At 56.9% G+C, this 22,455-nt stretch overlaps 1 protein-coding gene across 2 annotated transcripts; it reads right to left on the reverse strand.

Moving 5' to 3' along the window:
* Positions 1-369: 369 nt before the first annotated feature.
* FASTK (Fas activated serine/threonine kinase) lies at positions 370-21,727 on the reverse strand. 2 transcript variants are annotated; one of them, XR_012157680.1, is made up of 9 exons: positions 20,025-21,727; positions 18,943-19,091; positions 18,522-18,738; positions 18,136-18,295; positions 17,145-17,236; positions 13,540-14,164; positions 12,977-13,091; positions 7,589-7,713; positions 963-1,050 (listed from the first exon to the last, which is right to left on the reverse strand). XR_012157680.1 is itself a non-coding variant. In XM_073334983.1 (8 exons), exons 1-8 carry the CDS (start codon positions 20,407-20,409, stop codon positions 964-966), a joined length of 1,830 nt encoding a protein of 609 aa, XP_073191084.1. In that variant the 5' UTR covers positions 20,410-21,725; the 3' UTR covers positions 370-963. The 2 variants fall into 2 exon arrangements, 1 of the variants encoding a protein (XP_073191084.1); XM_073334983.1 differs by lacking the exon at positions 7,589-7,713 and having other exon boundaries at positions 370-1,050; positions 20,025-21,725.
* Positions 21,728-22,455: the final 728 nt, after the last annotated feature.

Here is a 22,455-nt window from a genome sequence, read left to right on the forward strand (position 1 = left end):
CCGCACAGTGCCCCTCCCCCCCGCACGCTAGGCTGGGTTGTCGCTATGGGGCAAAATCAGGACTGCCCCGCACCCCTGAGAAACCGGGGGGGAGTGGGGGGGGGCACAGCGCTGTGTGTTCCTGTCCTGCCGAGGGTCCCGCAGGACACATGTGGTTGCTCCAAGGACAGTTGGGCCTGGGGAGCGGCACCTCCCTCCCAGGCAGGGGGCACTCACTATGGCCAGACCATGCCACACCCTGCTCCTCCCCCCAGGAGGTGGGCCTAGGGCCAGACCCCTGGCAGGGTGCAGCAGGCACTGTCCCACCCCTGGGCCCCGGCCCTGGGGGCTGTGAACTCCTGGCACCAACAAACAGGACAGGACAGGGCAGATTTTTCTCCATTTTTATTGTAAACTTTGTCTCCCACCACCACAGCGGCACCTTGGGCTCGGCCTGGGGGCAAACAGCCCCTCCTCCAGGGAGCCAGCCCCTCCCCAGAGGCAAACAGCTCCAGGGCCCCCCTGCCAATGCGCTTCCAGCCACTCCTCCAGGCCCTGTGCAGCCCCCGGGGGGAGAGGCAGGCAGCTTGGGAGCCCTGCCCTGCCCTGCCCTGTGAGGATAAACAGACCAGTGCTTGTCCCCAGTGCACCCCCCTTTGGCAGACAGGAGGCTCGTGGGTGGAGTAGCAGGCTCATCATACACTGCTCCCACTTGGGGCCGTGGCGCTGTCCCACCCATTTACACCAGACACCCACCCCCATTGCTGCACCAGCCCGACCCCCGACCCCTCAGCAAATGCCAATAAATAATAGCCACACGCTACGCCCGCCACCACCAGCCCCACCGGCCGACAGCCCCTGGCCCGGGAGCTGCCTTGCCCTCGGCCCCAGGGGAGGGAGGGAGCCTCCGGGAGCAGGCTCCTTGGCACGCGGAGGTGAGGTGGGTCTCTCGCCGTCACTGTGCCCCGGGGGCAGCGGCTGCTTTCAAAAGCGGAGCTCCCGCAGCTTCTGCCGCAGATAGTGCTTGGCCTCCTCGACACCGCTCACCTTCTCCAGCTCCATGTAGGGCAGCTGCACACAGGAGAGGAGGGTCACTTAGCACCAATGCCAGGCTGGGGCAGGGGCCTTTCCCCCTAGGGCACAAGGGCCTGGCTGGTGCAGGAGGGTAGGGGAATAGAATAGGGGCCTTTTCCAGAAGCAGGGCCCAGCTCCCCTCCCCACCAGAGGAAGCGGCTCCAGCCCCACCTCGGGGTGCTTGGTGCATCTATTGAAACTCCTCCCCGCAAAAGCTGAGCTCAGGTGTTAGGGTTTGTGTGGGGGCTGCTGCTGCTGGCCTGTGCAATCCAGGAGGTCAGACTAACATGAGCTAATGGCCCCTCCACGGAGCTATGTGTTAACCTAGAGGGCTGGCTGCAGGTGCCCCCGCGCTGGCCTGGCCCATTCCCGGATCGTAACCGGCTCCTGGCTACATGAATCGCTCCAAAGTGCGGGCAGCTCCTGTGCCAGAGCAGAATCTGTGGGCAGCAGAGATGGGGGGCCCAACGCTGCACGACCTGGTTCTCCCCCCCCCCCCCCCAATGAGGGCATATGGGACACAGCAGCCACACCTGGCCCTCGCTGGATCCACAGACACAAGGTCACTGTGACCCCATCCGCCTACAAGGTCTGTCACTCTGCATCACAGCTGTGCTGCGGGACCGCAGCCTGGGGCCAGGCTAGCACTTCCCAGACCAATGGGCCGGAGGCAGGTACCCTCAGGGCAGTTAGCTAAACAAGGATTGCAGAATGGCTCTCCCCATTTGCTGTCCCATCCCGCTGCCAGATCCAGGGTGGAGTGTGTGGTAAAAGGCTGGGCTGAGCACCAAGACAGGACAGTCCTCAGGACACTGAAATCGCCTAGCCACCAGCTGAGAGGGCCGCAATAGCTGAGGGAAAGGGCATAACTACTAGGTGACAGACTGATACAGGCAAGCTGGCTACTTACATAATCTCTGGGACGAGATGGCCTGGCACTTACAGGCTAGTAAGCCTAACTTCGTTGCCAGGCAAACTGGTTGAAAGTGTAGCAAAGAATTATCAGACACACTGATGAATGCAATATGCTGTAGAGGAGTCAACATGGCTTTTGTAAAGGGAAATCATGCCTCACCAATCTACTAGAATTCTTTGAGGGGGTCAAGAAACATGTGAGCAAGGGTGACATGATGGATATAGTGTACTTGGACTTTCAGAAAACCTTTCAGAAGGTCCCTCACCAAGGTTCTTAGGCAAAGTAAGCAGTCATGGGATAAGAAGGAAGGTGGTCTCATGGATCGGTAACTGCTTAAAACAGATGAAACAAAGGGTAGGAATAAATTATCAGTTTTCAGAATGAAGAGAGTTAAATAGTGGTGTCCCCCCAGGGGTCTGTACTAGGACCAGTCCTATTCAACATATTCATAAATGATCTGGGAAAAGGGGTAAACAGTGAGGTGGCAAAGTTTGCAGATGATACAAAATTACTCAAGATAATTCAGTCCAAAGCAGACTGCAAAGATCTGTGAAGGGATGTCACAAAACTGGGTGACTGGGCAACAAAATAACAGATGAAATTCAATGTTGATAAATGCAAAATAATGCACACTGGAAAACATAATCCCAACTATATGTATAAAATGATGGGGTCTAAATTAGCTGTTACCACTCAAGAAAGAGATCTTGGAGTCATTCATAGAATCATAGAATATCAGGGTTGGAAGGGACCTCAGGAGGTCATCTAGCCCAATCCCCTGCTCAAAGCAGGACCAATCCCCAACTAAATCATCCCAGCCAGGGCTTTGTCAAGCTGGGCCTTAAAAACCTCAAAGGGAAGAGATTCCACCACCTCCCTAAATAACCCATTCCAGTGCTTCACCACCCTCCTAGTGAAATAGTGTGATGAAGTGAGAATGTTCTTAATGTTTTCTCTGAATACTGTATGGATGCCTCAATTTCCCCTATGCAGATCTTAAGTATCTAGGTGGCGGGATAAGGGTGTGTGATTGGGGCAGAGCCCTAGGGGGCCAGTGTGATGGAGTCTGCACAGAGAATGGCCGACACCCTGTCTCCTGGCAACTGATGGTCTGGGCCCCTCCTCTGCAAAGGTGCCAACTGAAGGGGTTGGAGAACAAAGAGACCAGGTGGCCTCCTGGCCCGGGAAAGAGACAAAGGTGAGAGCAGGGGTGGGCGAGTTTCAGTTTTGGAGCTGGCTGGGGAAATGGAGGGAGGCTCAGATGGGGCTCTGACCTCCCTGCCCCCAAAGATGGACCTGACTGAGGTGTCCTGTTCTCTGTACCTACAAGCTCTGTTTTAGACCATGTTCCTGTCATCTAATAAACTGGCTGGCTGAGAGTCACGTCTGACTGCAGAGTTGGGGTGCAGGGCCCTTTGGCTCTCCCAGAGCCCCGCCTGTGTGGACTCGCGGTGGGAAGCGCACGGTGTGGATGGGGATGCTGAATGCTCTGATGTCAGCCCCAGAAAGGTCGAAATTGTGTGAGCTTCTTGCCCTAGGGAGAGGAGGCTTCCCCAGAGTCCTGACTGGCTTCATATGGAGTAGTTTCAGAGCAGTGCCCGGGGACTCTGTGACAAACAGTATTTCCAAATATCCAACCTAGACCTCCCCCATTGCAACTTGAGACCAGCGCTCCTTGTCCTGTCATCTGCCACCACTGAGATCTTGGAGTCACTGTGGATAGTTTTCTGAAAACATCCACTCAATGTGCAGCAGCAGCCAAAAAAGTGAACAGAATGTTAGGAATCATTAGGACAGGGAGAGATGAGACAGAAAATATCGTATTGCCTCTGTATAAATCCATGGTACACCCACACCTTGAATACTGTGTGCAGGTCTGCTCACCCCATCTCAAAAACAATGTATTAGAAGTGGAAAAGGCACAGAGAAGGGCAACAAAAATGATTAGGGCTATGGAACAGCTTCCATATGAGGAGACATTAATAAAACTGACTTTTCAGCTTGGAAAAGAGATGACTAAGGGGGGAATATGACAGAGGCCTGTAAAACCATGGCTGGTGTGGAGAAAGTGAATAGGGAAGTGATATAGACCCCTTCACCTAACACAAGAACCAGGGGTTACCTAATGAAATTAATAAGCAGCAGGTTTAAAACAAACAAAAGTATTTCTTCACACAACACACAAACCTATGGAACTCCTTGCCAGGGGATGTTGTGAAGGCCAAGACTGTAACAGGGTTCAAAAAAGAAGTAGATAAGTTCATGGAGAGTAGGTCCATCAATGGCTATTAGCCAGGATGGGCAGGGACAGAACCCCATGCCCTGGGTGTCCCTAAACGTCTGACTACCAGAAGCTGGGAGTGGACAACATGAGACAGATCACTTGATAATTATCTTGTTCTGTTAATTCCCTCTGAAGCACCTGGCCCTGGCCCCGGCCCCATTGGAAGATGGGCTACTGGGTTAGATGGACCATTGGTCTGAGCAGTGTGGCCATTCTGATGTTCTCCCCCAGTGCCACACGTAAAAGAGGTGATGTCCCAAGAGGCTCTGTAGACTTGCTGTGTGCAGCCTGGTTTCTCCCAAGTTTCACTGTGGTTCATGGAAGTGAAGGGTTTGGTCTAAGTGAAAATCAGATGGCCACCTTGGAGAGGAATTTAAAGGCGGGTGGGGGGAGGGGGGGAAATGTCTCAGCCTCACCTTACCCGCAGGGAAAACACTGTAAGGAGGAGAGAATTTGCCACACTGGCTTAAACCTTGCTAACTCTCCTGGCTGGAGCAATAGCCATGAGCTGGAGAGCACATGGACCAGGGCTCACTGGGGAGCAGGAGATAAGGCCCCTAAGAACTACAGTAGGGCCCAGGCCTGGGAGGCGCCTGACTGAGGAGACAGGCCTTGGAGAAACTTCCAAACACTGGGACGGGAAAATACAGCATCTGAAGAGGAGAATATTCGGCTGCTGAGGCAGCAGCTGCCTGAGCCCAAGAGGCCCGCCTCTGGCCTCTAGCTCCTGTTCTCTAGACTCCGGAACAAAAGCTTACAGAGGCTGGTTGTAAAGTGGATGGACGAATCTCATCCCCTCTGAGCTGCAGCCTGGCCTGGGGATGTCCCGCTCTGTGCCAGGAAGGGATAACCCTCCATCTACTGTGCTCAGCCAGTCCGTGCCCAGGCTTTCAGGGCAAGACATGGGGGCTGGGGTGGGGGGGCAGTTTGCGACACACTGGTGGCCATGTGGACGGATGCAGTAGGGCTGGGAGCCAACAGAAGCTAAGGGGCTATGAGTACTACCAAGGCTGCATCCTGCCGGATGGATCCTATGAGCTGGGGTGACAGGGAACAGGAAGAACGGCATAAAAGAGAAATTCAAATCAGAGGATAAGGGAAACAGCCTGGAGGGACCCTGGGCTGGCACCTGCTCAGGGGCAAAGCAGGTCCAAAACAGCTGGGCCCCATGAGCAGAACACAGAGAAGTGTCCTTCAGAGCCCACCCAGCCCCATGGGAGCTCAGTCCTGGCTGCAAGTGAGCCAGCAGAGTGTGGCTTGTTCCTGGGACGGGATGGGCCCTGGGAGCTACCCTGTGCAAAAAGAACCATGTCCTCAGCTGCTCCCCCGCAGACCGGGGTGAGCAGGACTAGCCCAGCCTGTTGCAACAATACCATGTGGAGGTGGGTCTCAGGATCTCACTGCTCTCCCTCGCAGGCCGCTGAAATCACATGGAATTCCAGCATATGGATATTGCAGGAGACCCTTTCTGGGACCCGTCTGAGGACTGTCCACCAGGCTAGGGGTTATTCCTGACGCACATGGCCATACATGAAGGAGGCTCCTGAGCAGAGATGGGTACCACCTATCGAGGAAGGGATATGGACTGGCTAGCCTAGTTAGGCGGGCTTTAACCCAGGTTGGATGGGAGCAGGAGACAAAAACCCACAGGCAGAGCAAAAACATGGAGACCTGGGAGAAGGGTCAGAATCTGGGGGGAGCATGGGCCGTTATAGGAGGGACAAGGGAGAGACAAGAGGGAACATAGGGGGGAAATCAAACCAGTATCTTAGAAATCGGTATGCTAGTGTGAGAAATGGGGGGAATAAGCAGGAAGAACTAGAAATGCTAGTGAACAAACAGAACTATGTATCACAGCTGGCATCACGGAGACCTGGTGGGAGAACGCGCACGACTGGAATATCAGCACAGGGGGGTGCAGCTCGCCCAGGAAGGACAGGCCGGGGGAAAGGTGGAGGTGCTGCCTTCTCTGTACACAGCGTATGCACTTGGACAGAGGTGGAGACGGAAACAGGAGACAGACGTGTTGAGAGGCTCTGGGTCAGGATAAAGGGGGTGAAAACCAAGGGTGAGGTCATGGTAGGGGTCTCCTATAGACCACCAAACCAGGAAGAATTGGTGGCTGAGGCTTTTTATAAACTAACAAAATCATCCAAAGCCCAGGTCTTGGTGGTGATGGGGGACTTCAACTACCCAGACATCTCTTGGGAAAACAACCCAGCAGGGCACAGATTCTCCAACAGGTTTTTGGAATGCATTGGAGACCATTTTGTATTCCAGAAGGTGGAGAAAGCTACTAGGGGAGAGGCTGTTCTAGATTTGATTTTGACAAATAGGGAGGAACTGGTTGAGAATTTGAAGGTGAAAGGCAGGTTGGGTGAAAGTGATCATGAAATGGTAGAGTTTATGATTCTAAGGAATGGTAGGAGGGAGAACAGCACAATAAAGACAACGGAGTTCAAGAAGGCAGACCTTAGCAAACTCAGGGAGATGGTAAGTAAGATCCCAAGGGAAGCAAGTCTTAAGCAGGGGAAAAACACCTGAAGACAGTTGGCAGTTTTTCAAAGAGACAAAGAGTCATGCACAAGAGAAAACTATCCCACTGCATAGGAAAGATAGGAAGTCTGGCAAGAGACCACCCTGCCTTAGCCAGGAAAGCTTCAATGATCTAAAAATCAAAAAAGAGTCCTACAAAAAAGTGGAAACTCAGTCAAATGATGAAGGATGCATATAAACAAACAAAACAAGCATGTAGGGATAAAATAACTAGCTAGAGATATAAAGGGTAACAAGAAAAGATTCTACAAATACATTAGAGGCAAGACAAAGACCAAGGACAGGGTAGGCCCATTACTCAGTGAGGAGGGGGGACAATAAGAGAAAACGTGGGAAATGGCAGAAGTGCTAAGTGACTTTTTTGTTTTCTCCAAAAAGGTTAGTCGCAAGCAGACGTCTAACCTAGTGAATGCAGTGAAAATGAGGTATGATCTGAGGCTAAAAAAGGTTAGATCACTTCAAGTCACCAGGGCCTGATGAAATCCTAGAATACTCGAGGAGCTGACTGAGGAGAGATCTGAGCCATTAGCGATTATCTTGGAAAAGTCATGGAAGACGGGAGAAATTCCAGAGGAGTGGAAAAGGGCAAATATAGTGCCCATCTATAAAAAAGGAAATAAGGACAACCTGGGGAATTACAGACCAGCCACCTTAACTTCTGTACCCGGAAAGATAATGGAGCAAATAGTTAAGCAATCAATTTGCAAACACCTAGAAGATAATAAGGTGATAAGTAACAGTAGCATGGATTTGTCAAGAACAAACCATTTCAAACCAACCTGATAGCTTTCTTTGACAGGGTAACAAGCCTTGCGGGGAAGTGGGAGACGTGGTATATCTTGACTTTAGTAAAGCTTTTGACACTGTCTCACATGACCTTCTGTGACAGGGTTGGGCCAGATGGCTACAGGAGAGTAAGAGAAGGCAGATATATTAGCCCCAGGTTAAGTAGGTCCCTTTTCCCTGGGTAAGGTATCAGGGAAGGTTCCAGAACAATCAGGAACCTTCTGGAGACAATTAAGACAGGCTGATTAGAACACCTGCAGCCAATCAAGAAGCTGCTAGAATCAATTAAGGCAGGCTAATCAGGGCACCTGGGTTTAAAAAGGAGCTCACTTCAGTTTGTGGTGTGTGTGTGAGGAGCTGGGAGCAAGAGGCACTAGGAGCTGAGAGTGAGAACGTGGACTGTTGGAGGACTGAGGTGTACAAGCATCATCAGACACCAGGAGGAAGGTCCTATGGTGAGGATAAAGAAGGTGTTGGGAGGAGGCCATGGGGATGTAGCCCAGGGAGTTGTAGCTGTCGCACAGCTGTTTCAGGAGGCACTCTAGACAGCTGCATTGCTGGGCTGGAACCTGGAGTAGAGGGCGGGCCCAGGTTCCCCCAAACCTCCCAACTCCTGGTCAGACACAGGAGGAGTCGACCTGGACTGTGGGTTCAGAAAAATGGCCAAGCTGAGGGCTGCTGTGAAGCTCCAAGGCGAGCAAATCCGCCAATAAGCGCAAGACCCACCAAGGCAGAGGAGGAACTTTGTCACACTTCTCATAAATAAACTAGGGAAATACAACCTAGATGGAGCTACTATAAGGTGGGTACAGAACTGGTAGGAAAACCATTCCCAGAGAGTAATCATCAGTGGTTCACAGTCATGTTGGAAGAGTATCTCAAGTGGGGTTCCACAAGAATCTGTTCCGGGTCCAGTTCTGGTTCTGTTCAATATCTTCACTGATTTAGATAACGGCATAGAGAGTACACTTATCAAGTTTGCAGACGATACCAAGCTCGGAGGGGTTGCAAGTACTTTGGAGGACAGGATTAAATTCAAAAGGATCTGGACAAACTGGAGAAATGGTCTGAAGTAAACTGGATGAAATTCAATAAGGACAAATGCAAAGTCTTCCACTTAGGAAGGAACAATCAGTTGCACACATACACAATGGGAAATGACTGCCTAGGAAGGAGTCCTGCGGAAAGGGATCTGGGGGTCACAGTGGATCACAAGCTAAATATGAGTCAACAGTAACAGTGTTGCAAAAATAGCAAACATCATTCTGGGCTGTATGAGCAGGAGTGTTGTAAGCAAAACACAAGAAGTAATTCTTCTGCTTTACCCCGTCCTGATTAGACCTCAGCTGGAGTAGTGTGTCCAGTTCTGGGCCCCACATTTCAGGAAACTGGAGAAAGTCCAGAGAAGAGCAACAAAACGGATGAAAGGTCTAGGAAACACGACCTGTGCGGGAAGATTGAAAACACTGGGTCTGGAGCAGAGAAGACTGAGAGGGGACATAACAGTTTTCAAGTACATAAAATGTTGTTACAAAGAGAAAGAAGAAAAATTGTTTTTCTTAACCTCTGAGGACAGGACAAGACGCAACGGGCTTAAATTGCAGCCAGGGCGGTTTAGGTTGGACATTAGGAAAAATCTCCGACCTGTCAGGGTGGTTCGGCACTGGAATAAATTGCCCAGGGAGGTGGTGGAGTCCCTGTCATTGGGGGCTTTTACAAGCAGGTTGGACAAACACCTGTCAGGGATGGTCTAGTTATTACGTAGACCTGCCTTGAGTGCAGGGGACTGGACTAGGTGACCTCTTGAGGTCCCTGCCAGTCCTACCCTTCTATGATTCCTTGGTGTTTAGTGGGCTGGGAAATAGACCAGGCAGAGGTGAACTCTGAGAAGTGGTGTCCAACATGTGGTCTCGATACCATGTAACCTAACAGCCCAAGCCAGGTTCTTGTTGTAGTTGCAGGGTTTCCCTTGGGGTGGAGACCAGGGATGGCCTGACACCTCTCGAGGGAGGTGTGGCTCTGCCCAAGGGCAATCCAGACAGTCCCTATGAATTCTGTGCACAGGGAGGAGAGACACGACTTCTTGTATTTCACTCTCCGTCCTAAGGAGCGAAAGGCTGAGGGCAGGGCCGGGCCGGGCGTCTCTCAGAAGCCAGGCAGAGGTGTGCGCCAGCCCAACCAGGCATTCTGCGAACACTGCAAACAGCTAGAGCCTTGTATCGTAACAGTCCTGTCATGCTGTGAAGCAGGGGCAGCCTCTAGGCTGGACGAACTGCTGTGTGAAAACACGCATGGGCGAGGCTGACAGCCACAAGCCAGCCCTGCGCATCTGGAGGGCACGAGGGAGGCTCGTGTTGCCTTCTGAACTGGAGCTGATGGAGTAGTTCAGTCACCTCAGGTCCGAGAGAGGCCACCTCCCCCTTTTCTTCTGGGATAAATGGTGAGAACAGAACCTCCGCCCTTTGAACTCCGGAGAGGGGCCCTCCACAGCTCCTGTGGGACACAGGAAATCTGCTGTGTCCCGTGAGATGGGTCCCTGGCGAGTGACAAGGAAGTGAAGGGGGGGCGGAGGACACACACACGGAGCAGCCTTGGGTAGCTGCTGTGATGTAATCCCAGCTCAGGCCTGGGAAAGTGCAACAAAAGTGGGGTACAGCAAAGAAGGCTGGGGCGAGATCGGTATGAGGCTCTCGGTCCTGAACGCCAAGTCTCCGCCTTGGGGACGATGTAGGGGGCTGGTAGAAGAGACGGGAGCTCCCTGGAGGAGAAGTGATGTTTCCTCTGAGCAGTATAGTCAGCTGCCTCTGTTGCCAGGAGATTCTCTGTCCAAACTGACCCCGCTCTCGAGGTACCAAGAGAAAACCACATACCCAAGGAGCTCAGTGTTCCTGGAGTCCTTTGGGGTGTGCAACAACCCATCTGACGGGAGCGAATGGTCCAGCCCTTGTAGGCATTTTGGGCCTCTCTGGCAGCCTGAGGGTGGGAGGCAGGATGCTCAGGCTGGGCCAGTGACACTTGGAGAGGTTCGGACCCCCACATTCCTTGGCTCAGGCTACCTGCAGGAACTTGTCAACAGGAACACACTTTGTGCCACCCCAGCTCCTTGGCACGTCTGGTGAATGAGGCCTGATATTTGCTGTACAGTTGCAGTGATGTCCAAGACCAGGCTTTGGTGTGCAGGGACCCAATCTCTGAGACCTGTCTCCATCAGGGCAGCTCTCTGCAGCCCCCCATTTTGGTTTTCCTGGGCCACAGCCACCAGTAAAGCGGCCAGAACTGGGCGAGGGCAGAGGCACTCGTAAATCAGATCCTGCCTGGTCCTTCACAGGGTTACTGGCACAGCCCAGGGGCAGCATGAGGGGAAGTTACCAAACAAGTTACGGGCTTTCTCCTGCATGGCTCAGAGGCCCATCTCTAGGGCACATGCTCCTCTTCCCAGCAACTCCTAGAAAAACCTGAAGTCAGCTGCGAGGGAGGGTCACCTTCTTCCTTTGCCCTCTGTGCTCCTCTCCATCATCCTCAGATTCCTCTTCAGCTCTGAGGTTCTGGTTATCTGATCAAGGAAGAGGACCTGGGGTGCTTGATGGAGAGTCCTGAGTCAGCAGGCCAGAAGGACAGGCCTGGGGTGAGGGGGTGCAGGGCCTGAGGTGATGTAGCCAGGGCAGTCCTGGCTGTCTGAGGGCAGTGTGTCTGGGTGTGCTGTGGGGGGGCATCCAGGTGCCTCTTGACTGATTCCTGGGGAAGCCCTAGCAGAAGGTGTTGGCTGCCCAGTGAGGGTCACTCCTGGACTGGGGAGAAGGGGAGCAGGGGTATATTTGGTCTAGAGGAGATGCTGCTCCCCTGGGTCAGCAGAGAAAGTCCTAGTGCCACAGGGAGCTGGTGCAGTAACATCGGTATCAGGCTTGAGCTGCCTGTAGTCACAGATCTGCTGGCGACTCGTGTTGGTACCAGGTCTAGCAGGGTGGGTCCTGGTGTCTGCGTTGGTGCCAGCACCCAGAGAGAGCCCTGGCTAGAGTCGGAGATTAAGGTCAAAAGGCCACTAATCTCCCGTATATCACAGCCCGCAACGCCCCCCAGCCCAGCAAGGGCTGAGTGGGAGCCACTGACGCCAGAAGAGGCAGAGGGCCAGCAGCGCTGCACCAGGCGGAGCCAGCTGGCGTTTGGGCCCGGGACATAGAGTCAGAAGGTGCAGAGGCCGAGGCCACGTCCCCCGGGTACGGCGCGCCGATCTGCCCCCACATAGCAGGCAGCGGTGCCATCAACGTGCCAGCCAGCCGAGCTCGCCGTCAGGGACTGAGGACCCTGCTTGGCACTGGCGGAGCGGGATCTCTGTTCACTGGGTGTTGACGGAGTGGTATCTCAGCGAGGAACGTCCACAAGCATGACCGGGAGCGAGCCTGGAGGAGTGGGACCAGCACCGAGAGAGAGGCCAAAGTGCGCTGGCGTCGGCTGAGTCCCTCACAAGCCAGGCATGGCTGAAGGCCGGGGGCACAGGCCCAGCCACAAGGCAGCCAGGAGCCAGCAGAAGGAAAGAGGCGGCAGCCGGCAAGGGGCGCCCCCGGACTGAACTAGCTGGCCTCAGTAACACAGATTGGCTGAAAGGGCACAGGCATCACAGACGTGCCGGGGCTCACTGCCACAGGCATGCCGAGGAGTGGAGCCCGGTTTGGGAGGCGGGGGGCACCAGGGTATGCAGACACAGCAGGCCTCGCTGGATGCTGCTGACCCACGATTCCCATCTCACCTGCCTGGGGAGCTTGCCTCTAGAATGGGGCCCCCACAGAGCGGGCCTGGAAGAGCCACCAGGACACCTGCCTGCCCATCCCTTCCAGCGCCACTCTAGGGCTCCCCTCAGACCTGGGCTTCTGCTGGCGAACAGCAATCGCTCCGGCCCAGAGCCACTGCACTGCTCTGATGTGTGCTGAGCTCCCAGTGGCAGCTCTGGGCAGAGGTGCCTGGCCCTCCACATGGGCAGCATGTGCCGGGAGTGGACGCGCCATGCTCACCCCCCGCTGGCAGAGGAGAGCAGCCAGCGAGGGCGGGGCGGAGCTCTGTGGGCCTGTGGTCAGGAGATTGTCATGGGGCAGGGAATGGCAGCACCCCCTGCTCAGCCGCTCAGGCCCACAGGTCCTGCCTGCAACGCACAGTGCTGTGCGCAGCGTCGTGGCCTGACAGTGGGCGACTGTGACCATGGCTCCCCAGAGCCTCACCTCCGGGGCGGTCAGGCAGAGTCCCCTTTGCCCCACTCCCTCGGGGATGGACCCGCCGACACACTGCCCTCTAATAACCACCCTCCAGCCTGCAGGGCACCCGCCAAGCTCCTGCACCCGGGAGAGGGGCCCACGGGGCCAGCCCAGCCTCCCCAGCTCCAGGCCTCTTACCTGAACCAGGCAGTAGCCCAGCAGCTGCAAGTGCCTGTCCCTCATGGCTCGCGAGCCCACCAGGATGTCTGAGTTCTGGCAGTAATGCCACTTGTCATTGACTGAGAGGACCACCCTGCAGAGGGACAGAGCAGGGCGCAGCATTACCCTCTGCCCAGTATCCCACCGCCAGGGGAAGAGAAGGGGGCCGGGGGCAGCAGCGTTATACCCCACACACCCCATAGCTGGGGGGCAGAGGATTGACCCACATTGGCCCCTAGACACCCTGGCTGGGCCTGGGGCATGTTACCCACTAACGGGCATGCTGCACCCCATGCCCTGCAGCCAAAGGAGAGGAGAGGATGCAGCACACCTAGGGCAGGCCCACCCTGGTCCTTATGGCCGGCCAGGGGTGCCGTTTGCCCAGTGCAGGGCCCTAGTCTTGACCCTGCTCTGTACTGGTGCCCTACAGGGGATGAGGAAGGCAGGGGCTGATGGACTCAGCCAGCAAAGGAGGGACGGGGGGGACCAGGACAGTGCTGGAGGAACATAGCAGGGAGCCCAGATCTTGCCCTGCCCAGTACCTCTGAATCTCTTCAGCTCCCTGCAGCCCGTCGCTCGGCCCTCTCTTGGGGCTGGGCAGGTGTGGGGAGGGCAGAGCACAGGTCTCCTCGGCCGGGGCTGCCTTCCCCTCGTCCAGCTCCTCCTGGGCCTGCTTTCCCTTGCGATCAGGCCCCGGGCAGCCAGCTGTTGCCTCCCCCTCCTCCAGGATCTTGCTGATCGGGAACTGGAAGAGGGCAGCTGTGGAGGTGCCCCTGGGGGAGCAGTCAGAAGTGGCAGCAGGCTGTGGGGCCAGGCACTCCGAGGGGCTGCTCAGCGTGGAGCTGCCTTGGCTCTCCAGAGAGTGCTCTTTGCTCAGGCTGCAGTAATAATCCGATGGGGGCTGGTAGCAAGGGCCCCCTGGGGCAGGGCAGAGCGTGGACATGAAATGCCCAGTGAGGCTGCTCTCCGGGGGGCCTTCGGGGCTGCTGGGTGTCTCCGGAGCGAATGGTGCGAAGTCCTGCAAGTCAGCGGTAAGGGCCAGGACGCTGGAACGCAGGCAGCTGGCAGCCAGGGGCACCCCAGTGCGGGCGCAGGCGACCTTGTAGGCTGCAGGGACATGGGCAAGAGGCAGGACCGTGCCCGAGCGGTTTATCCACAACAGGAAATCTGCAGAGACAGAGCGTGGATCAGAGGCAGGAGCTGCTGCTGCAGGGTTCATGGGGCGAGGCTTGAGGCATCACTACATACACTAGGCCCTCAGGGACAGAGCCAGCAAACAGAGACACCCAGGGGCTGGTGGGAGCCTTCCGTCACACCCCCTGCAGCACTGGCTGCCAGGCATGCCAGAGCAGGGATACGTCTGTCACACTGGGAACTCCATCTTATGGACCCTCCACGCTAGAGCGTGCCCCACGCCCTGCTGCGGCCCAGCGTGTCATTTGGAGCGAGGAACGGACCTCTGGCAGAGAGACTGTGTCCCAGAGGCGGGCGCAGAGTAACCTAGAGCCATTGCCACAGATTGTCTTGCTCACCCGGACACCCACCAGAACAATCAACTCCATTCAGAAGCCTGGATGGGGGCAGGGGCTGAGCTTCCCCAGCCTGGGCTCAGGGGCCAAGAGGTCTGTGGCAAAGTGAGAACGATCTTAATGTTTTCTTTGAATACTGCAGCGTGCCTCAGTTTTCCCTATGTGTGACTCAAGTGTCTAGGTGGTGGGACAAGGGGGTGTGATTGTTGCAGAGACCCCCAGAGGGCAGGTGTGACTCTGACTGGCTGCAGAGAACAGCCAACACTCTGGCCTCGCAAGGGAAGGCCAGGCCCCTGCTCTGCAAGAATCAACGGGAGGTGTTGGAGAACAGAGACCATGTGACTTGCTAGCCTGGGAAAGAGACAAAGGACAGAGGAGGGGCAAGGGACCTGAGGGAGGCCAGGCAGCTGGAAGGGATCAGTCTCCTGGTTTGGGCCTGGGTGGGGTTACGGGGGGTGGGGGGGAGAAGAACAACCCAGGGCTCTGGATCCCCCCCAAGATGGACTTGGCTGAATGTTCCTGCTCCTTGTGCTGACAAGCTCTGCTCTACGCTGGGTTCCCCATGACTAATAACCCATCTGTGTCACGCTGGCTGGGAGCCACTGCTGGCTGAGGAATTGGGGGCAGAGCCCTTTGGGGCGTGTGAGGCTCCCCAGGTGTCCCATCCAGGAGCAGAGCTCACGGTGGACAGGGGGCTGAGCACTCCGAGATTGGACCCAGGAAGCACCGAAGCCAAGGGGCCTTGCCCTGGGCGGAGTCACGCGGCACCAGAGTCCTGTCTGAGCTTCTTCCCGAGCAGCCCGACTGTGACGCCCGTGACCAGAAGCCTGGATGGGGGCAGGGGCTGGACGCCCTCAGCCTGGGCTCAGCGGGACAGAGCCCGAGACACCTGTGGAGCTGAACCAGCAGCCCCTCCTCGTGGGGACACAGCTTCCAGCGGCAAGAGGGCATTGCCCTACGGCTAGCACCAGGCCCTGACTGAAGCAAGGCGCCTTTCCCCAGCAGAGCTGCGTTTGCACAGGGGCAGTCACAGGGAGAGAGGTGCTAAGGATCCCCCCACATGACACGTCTCTCCTGCAGAGCAGGCCCAAGGCCAGACCTCCTGGGGGGAGCTTGGCCAGGTGAACTACACGGCATACCTCAGCGCCCCCGCACAGTGCCCCGGGGACTGCAGCTTATAGTAGCAACACTGCGCTCGGTGCCGGCACACCTTGCTGCAGCCCCGCTAGCCCGGTAACAGCCATGTCGGGATCGCGGTGTCTACATCGGGGCTTCTGCCGGCCCAGCTCCGTCAGTCACGGCATCCCCAGCTGCGCGGGCAGGAGTCCGTAGGGCAGACGTGGCGTGTAATTCAGGGGCTCCCCTCTGAAAGGGGCAGGCCACCACAAAGTAGAAGCAGCCCAGGCTAAGGAGAAGAGGCAGGAAGGGCTACCTGGCCTGCGGACATTGACCGAAGCCAGGACTCACTGGGGGCTGCCTCACGAGGCTGTACTGCAAGAGCCACACTTCGCCGGTGCTTTCCAGAGCAAAGTGCCTGCGGTTCGGTCCTGCTGTCCTGCCTGAGGGTGTCCCTGAGGGGCTACCCGAGAAGCTCGGCATATTCCTGGAGGCGGGACTCAGAGGGAACACATACAAGCCACAGGGGCTCGGGGCTGGGTGGGGGAGGTCTCGGAGTGCCAAGGGAGGGTGATGGACATGAGGTCTGCACCTGGGAGTGTGCCTCAGAGCCCCAGAGCTAGGAACAGTGCTCCTGGGCCAGCTGGGCCACGTGGGATCCAGCCACTGGGCCGACTCATGACTGCGGCCCTTATAGAGAGGGACTGGGCTGGGGGTACCATGAGGCTGGGCCACCTCAGTGTCCTGGAAAGACCCCCGCCCCCCTCATCCCTTGTAATATGGGTGCAGGGCTAGGCCTGTCCAGCGCGTGGGGTGGTGTCCCTGCCCTGGGGAGCCCCTGGGGAGCCCCCACACACAGGGGTGCAGGGCGAGGCCTGTCCGGCAGTTGGGGAGGGGTCACTGCCTTGGGACACGGGTGCAGGGCAGAGGGGGAGGGGTCACCACCCTAGGTAGCCTCCCCCCACACACATACAGGGGTGCAGGGCGAGGCCTGTCCAGCGGTTGGAGAGGGGTGACCGCCTTGGGACACGGGTGCAGGGCGGGGGGGAGGGGTCACTGCCCTAGGTAGCCCCTCCCCCCCTACACACACACACAGGGGTGCAGGGCGAGGCCTGTCCAGCACGTGGGGTGGTGTCCCTGCCCTGGGGAGCCCCCCCCAGGGGTGCAGGGCGAGGCCTGTCCGGCAGGGTTGTCACCGCCCTGGGGTGACCTGCAGTGAGGCTGGCTGAGCTCAGGCAGATTTTGCTCCTTCCATCTTTTCAGCACAGGGTAAACGCCACAAATCCCCTCCGGCTTTTCACGCTCATTCTGAGAGGCTCAGCTCAGCCGGGAAGGGGCCTCCCCAGGCCCCACAAGGAGGAGACATTCCCTGCTCCCCCGGGGGCCTGCGTGCCATCTCCTCTCCCACAGGATGTTTCCCCTCAGGGGTGCCTGGAGCCTATGGTCAGAGAGATCTCCCAGCACCCCCCCTGCCCCGTACGGACATCCCCCAGGAACGTTACCTGTGCAGTATCCAGGGGGCAGCACCTCATCCTGCCGGTAGCACTCCTCTCCCACCAGCTGCCGAAGGGCTTCAGCCACCAGCCCCTTGTAACTGAAGGCAGGAACAAGAGGGGTCACAGCAAACCCCAGCCGGGACCCCCAGCCTCCTCTGCCATGCTCCCACCTCTTCTGCTGGGCTGCAACGTCCATGCCCGTCAAACCCATCCCTTCCCAGGCCACAGGGAGCTACGGGCCCCACTGCTGCGGCTGCCCCACTAACCAGATTAACTCACCCCCGCTGCTCAGTGGCTTGAGAAATCCACTCCCTGTGCAACGTAGTTAGGTTGACCTCAGCCTCCGTGTAGACAGTGCTAGGTCGACAGAAGAACTTGTCCATCCCTAGCTCCCGCCTCTCGGGGAGGGGCCACAGCAAGGGGCGAACACCTCCCGTTGCCCTGTCTACACAGACACTCCACAGCAGCGTAGCTGCAGCGCTGTACCGTAGAGAGCCTCGGCGCTCGGAACGTGCCCGCTGCAAGCCGGGCGCCTCCCCCGCCTCATGCCCCTGGGGCTGGGTGCCTCCCCCGCTGCTCCATGGTAGGAAGCTTCTCCTCCCAGAGTAGGAGGTGCAGAGCCGGGGGGGGGGGGGGCAAGGGGGAGTCCAGGTGAGCGACCATCTCCCTAGCTCACACTTCCTTGTAGAACTGACAGACCCATGGCCCCTTCCCCTCCCCTGGCTTACCAAAGGCTCCTTACAGAGAAGGGGGGACTGGCAGCAGCCCGTGGGTGCTGCCCCACTCTCCCCAGCATGGCATTAATGTGGATGCCTTGCCCTGACACACTTCACATGCCATCTGACCTGTACTGCCTGCCCTCAAACCATGCTCCCCATGACCCACATGGCCTGGGCGCCGGGCCCTCCGCCCCGCCCCCATCACCCTGGGCTGGGCACCACCCCTCCAACCCGTACGGGCTGCTGCCCTCAAGCCCTGCCCCCCGCAGCCCTCCAACCTGTATTTCCTGTTGGCCTCGTCAGCTGTCAGAGCGTGGTCGAACATGAGGACCCGGTAGCGTGGGTCAAGGCGCGGGCCGCTGTAATCTCGGAACTCCAGCTCCAGTGCTGCATCCAGCAGAGAGAGGTAGCGGCGCACGATCAGCGCATACGGGCTGCCTGCGCCGGGAAAGAGACAGGCAGTGCAGCTGTCCCACTGCTCACTCTGCAATCCTCCTTTCCTAGGGCAGGGGAGAGATCCCAGCAGGGGCTCTATCCACACCCCCACCCCTCCCGCTTTCCTGGAAAGGGCTGCCATACCCAGCCCCTTGGGACCCACCTCCCGCCTCTAGGCCTAGGGGCCGTAACCAGCCATGTGGGTTTCCTGGGCAGAGGACTGACATACTCATGACATTGGTGATGAAGGCTGGGGAGAAAACCTGGTGCAGGACAGCCTGGGGGAAGTGCCTGAGCTGGAACATGGACATGAGGATGTTGACAGTGGCCAGGGGTGAGCTGGCTGCCTTCTGCTCCAGGATGGCCTCCAGCTTGGGGAAGAGCTCGCTGTGGTTAGATGGCCGGTAATTCATGCGGCTGAAGGGAAACACCAGCTTCTGGATCACCTGCAGCCAGAGAGAGAGGGAATGAGGCTGGGGCAGGCAGGGGGCATGGAGGACTGGCCAGCTTTGCCCTGAAGGGGCCCTTCCCTGGTAACTGCACTGAGATCCCCGCTCACATGGGGGGACTTTGTTATCCCCCTTGGTAACGGGACAGCTCCACGGAGCTGGGCCTCAGCCTGTCTCCCGAGGGCCAGGCAGGATGCTCACCTTGCTCTCCAGCTGCTCCCCACGCTTCAGCAGGAAGTTGGCGATGGTGTCAAGCAGGCGCGGCTCACGCAGCCTGTGCCGGGCCACGTACTTGGCAATCAGCGCCATGGTGTAGGGGGTGAGGTTCTCAGCCTTCCTTGGGAGCCACTCTGAAGGGAATACCACAGAGCAAGGCTGCATCACCCAGAAACACCGGACACTGCCCTGACTGGGGCCCCATGTCCTGGCAGATAACAGCCCAGTCCGACCATGGGCAGCTGCTTCTGCAGAACCCCTGGGGGGCTTCCAAGCCAGGTCTCTGCCTGGGACTCCAACTGAAACAAGGACACTACTCACACAATCCCTGCAGGATTGGTCCAGACGCCCTGGCTGAGGCGCAGAAGGGGTCAAGAGCAGAACGGCCACCCTCGATCATCCCATGGGGGGTGGGCCCCCCAGATCATCCCATGGGGGGTGGGCCCCCCAGAGCAGCCATTGACAGGCAGGCTTGCACAGTGCGGCTCCCCGCGCCAGGCGTTGGGAGATCATCACAGGGTGCTCCTGGGGGAGCAGGGGGACGCACGGCTCAGAGGGCAGGCGCAGCCTGTGATGCAAGTTGGTACAAGGCCTCCTCTGCCGAGCCCAGGGCAGCTCTCAGGCAGGCTGCTTTTCAGAAGAGTACGTCTGCGTGTACACTAGGAAGAGGACAGACGTCCCTTTCCTCCTCATCCCAAAGGGCTGAGGCTCCTGTGCTCCAGCACCCAGAATTCACCCTCCAGCCTGGGACACCTCCACCCAGAAGGGGAATGGCTGGGAAAGGTACACTTCGGCAACCCCAATCGCAGCTGCGGCTGCTACTCCAGCTCAACCCCAATCGCAGCTGCGGCTGCTACTCCAGCTCTATTGCCAGGCATTTCCCCAGCACCGCAGGGCACCACCGAGGAGGGGCTTGCACAGCTGAGCTCAGGCTGCCAGGATGTCCTTTAAGGGGCAAGAAAGGGCAGGAGCACAGGCTGTGAAGAGGGTGGGCCAGAGTCCAGACCAGCCAATGCTGGGGAAAGGTTTGGGGCAAGCCTGGGAAGGTGGGTAGCCCCAGCCCTCACCTGCCATGCTGCGGATAAAGCGCTCCTGGCGGTTCTCATAGAAGAGCTGTGAGCTGAAGATGGCCTCCAAGGCCTTATTGTTGGCCTCCTGAGCACACAGGGCCAACATCTCATCCAGCAGGGCTAGCTCATGCTCACGTACGGCGCTCACTTGCCCCAACGTGTGCCTGACCAGGCGCAGGATCTTGCGGTTGTTGAGCAGCTGCTGGTCGGAGGCTGGGTGGCCCTGCAGCGCCTGGGCCCGGAGCCGATAGTAGGAGAGGAGGAGGAAGAGGGTCTGTGGGTGGCGCTCCTTCTCCAGGTGCCGCTCCAGGCTGCCGAGGCAGGACTCCACCAGGGGGTGGGGGCTGGATGGGTGAAGCCGCATCACGCTGCTGAACACCATGGAGACGTCCTTCTGGTTGAAGCGCCCCAGGCGGCTCCGGGACTCATCCTCCAGCACCTGCACCAAGGCCGACTCGCCAGGGAGACCTGGAGACCGAGCAGGGATTAGGGAACCCTCAGCAGCCACTCGCTGTGGGAGCTGCGTTCCGCCTCTGCCCCCATTCAGAGCTTCCCCATCAGCAGCACTATGAAACCGACCCAGATCCAGCCAGTTTTGCTGCTGCCCACTGCAGGAGCTGAGTCTTGTCAATTACCCCGAGGCTTCCTGAGAAGCTCTAGGTGGCCCCAGGAGTGCTGGAGCTGGCTGTGGGCAGACTCAGGCAGAGGTGCAGAGCACCATGGTCAGATTTGGAGGGTCCTTCCCAAGGAGAAGAAATAGAAACGACATGTTTCATTTAAAGCTGGGATCCTGCAGAAACGGATCCACTCTGCACCAGATCAGGTTCCTGATCTCCATGAGTGGGTTTTCAGGCCCAGACTGCTATGACTGCCCAGAGCCACAGGCACACACAGCAGGTCTTCCCTCCAGCACCTGGCTCTGTCTTAAGTATCTCCAGCTGTTGAAAAGGGAACCTGATTCAAATCAGTTAGATCCCTATAGATTCCAGCCACTCCTGAGAATCATGCTCTAGAATATCAGCTAAAAAAAAAAGGTTTTAGCCCTCGTGGTTGCAAAGAAAACCTTGAAATGCAACCTGAGCACAGAGACTGGCCTCAGTGCCCAGCCAGCCTGAAAGGCCAGCTTGAAGAGGGGTGGCAGCCCATTCCTCTCAAGGGTTGGGGAGGGAGGTGTTGATGCTGAAACCTAAAATGCCGATTTCCCTGTGATCATTCTGGATCTAGTCTGATGCTTAGTGAAGTCAGTGGAAAATCTTGCTGACTTTGCTGGGCAAAGGACTGGACCTCGCAGCAGACAGACCTATCCCACAACCTCACACTGCCTCCCCTGCCTTGTACAGGGACGAATTTCAGGTCTCCTTCAAAACCCAGGTGATGTGGCACTAACTGGGCTAATCATAGAATATCAGGGTTGGAAGAGACCTCAGGAGGTCATCTAGTCCAACCCCCTGCTCAAAGCAGGACCAGTCCCCAATTAAATCATCCCAGCCAGGGCTCTGTCAAGCCTGACCTTAAAAACATTCCCAACTCATCTCTTAATTTAAATGAATATTTTAATTAAGGTAATTGAAGAAGTGACAGTAGCTGAGCCACTACCAGTGACCACAATCGAATTAAGTTCAACATCCTGGAGGAGGTAGTGCCCTAAGAAGCAACAGTGACTCTAAATTTCAGAAAGGTTTCAGAGTAGCAGCCGTGTTAGTCTGTATTCGCAAAAAGAAAAGGAGTACTTGTGGCACTTTAGAGACTAACCAATTTATTTGAGCATGAGCTTTCGTGAGCTACATCCGATGAAGTGAGCTGTAGCTCACGAAAGCTCATGCTCAAATAAATTGGTTAGTCTCTAAGGTGCCACAAGTCCTCCTGTTCTTTTTGCGAATACAGACTAACACGGCTGTTACTCTGAAACCTGTCAGAAAGAGATTGAAATACGATGTGGATGGTCAAATAGGCTCTCAAGTCAGAAGTAAAGAAAGTGAAATCCCTGCAGGTGGCATGGATCCTAGTTAAACAAACAGGAAGAGACACTCAGAATATATACGAGCTGCTGAACAAAAGGGAATCCGGAAGGCCAAGATTAAAGGAACCGGGCTAGCGGGCAGTGACAAGAGGCTACTTGAGCCCAACAGAAATCCAACAGTACATCCAAGAGCTCCGAAGGAGCTTCAGTAAGAAGGGGCTGAGCTGCTAAAAACGGCAATTGCTTAAAAACCAGCCGCTGTCCCAGACAACCCGAGGGGGCCAAATGCTGTACCCAGATCTAAGGAAGGCCCTGGGGTGATCCGGGGAATTAGATCAGTCAGCCGTACATCTGTACCTGGCAGACTGCTTGAAATGATCATTAACAACAGTCTATTAAAAGACCTGGAAGATCAGGGTTTCACAGGGTCTAACCAGCGTGATTTTTGCCAAGGAAAATCACTTCTCA

The sequence above is a fragment of the Lepidochelys kempii genome, chromosome 2 (assembly GCF_965140265.1).
Source record: "Lepidochelys kempii isolate rLepKem1 chromosome 2, rLepKem1.hap2, whole genome shotgun sequence".
Lineage (NCBI taxonomy): Eukaryota > Metazoa > Chordata > Testudines > Cheloniidae > Lepidochelys > Lepidochelys kempii.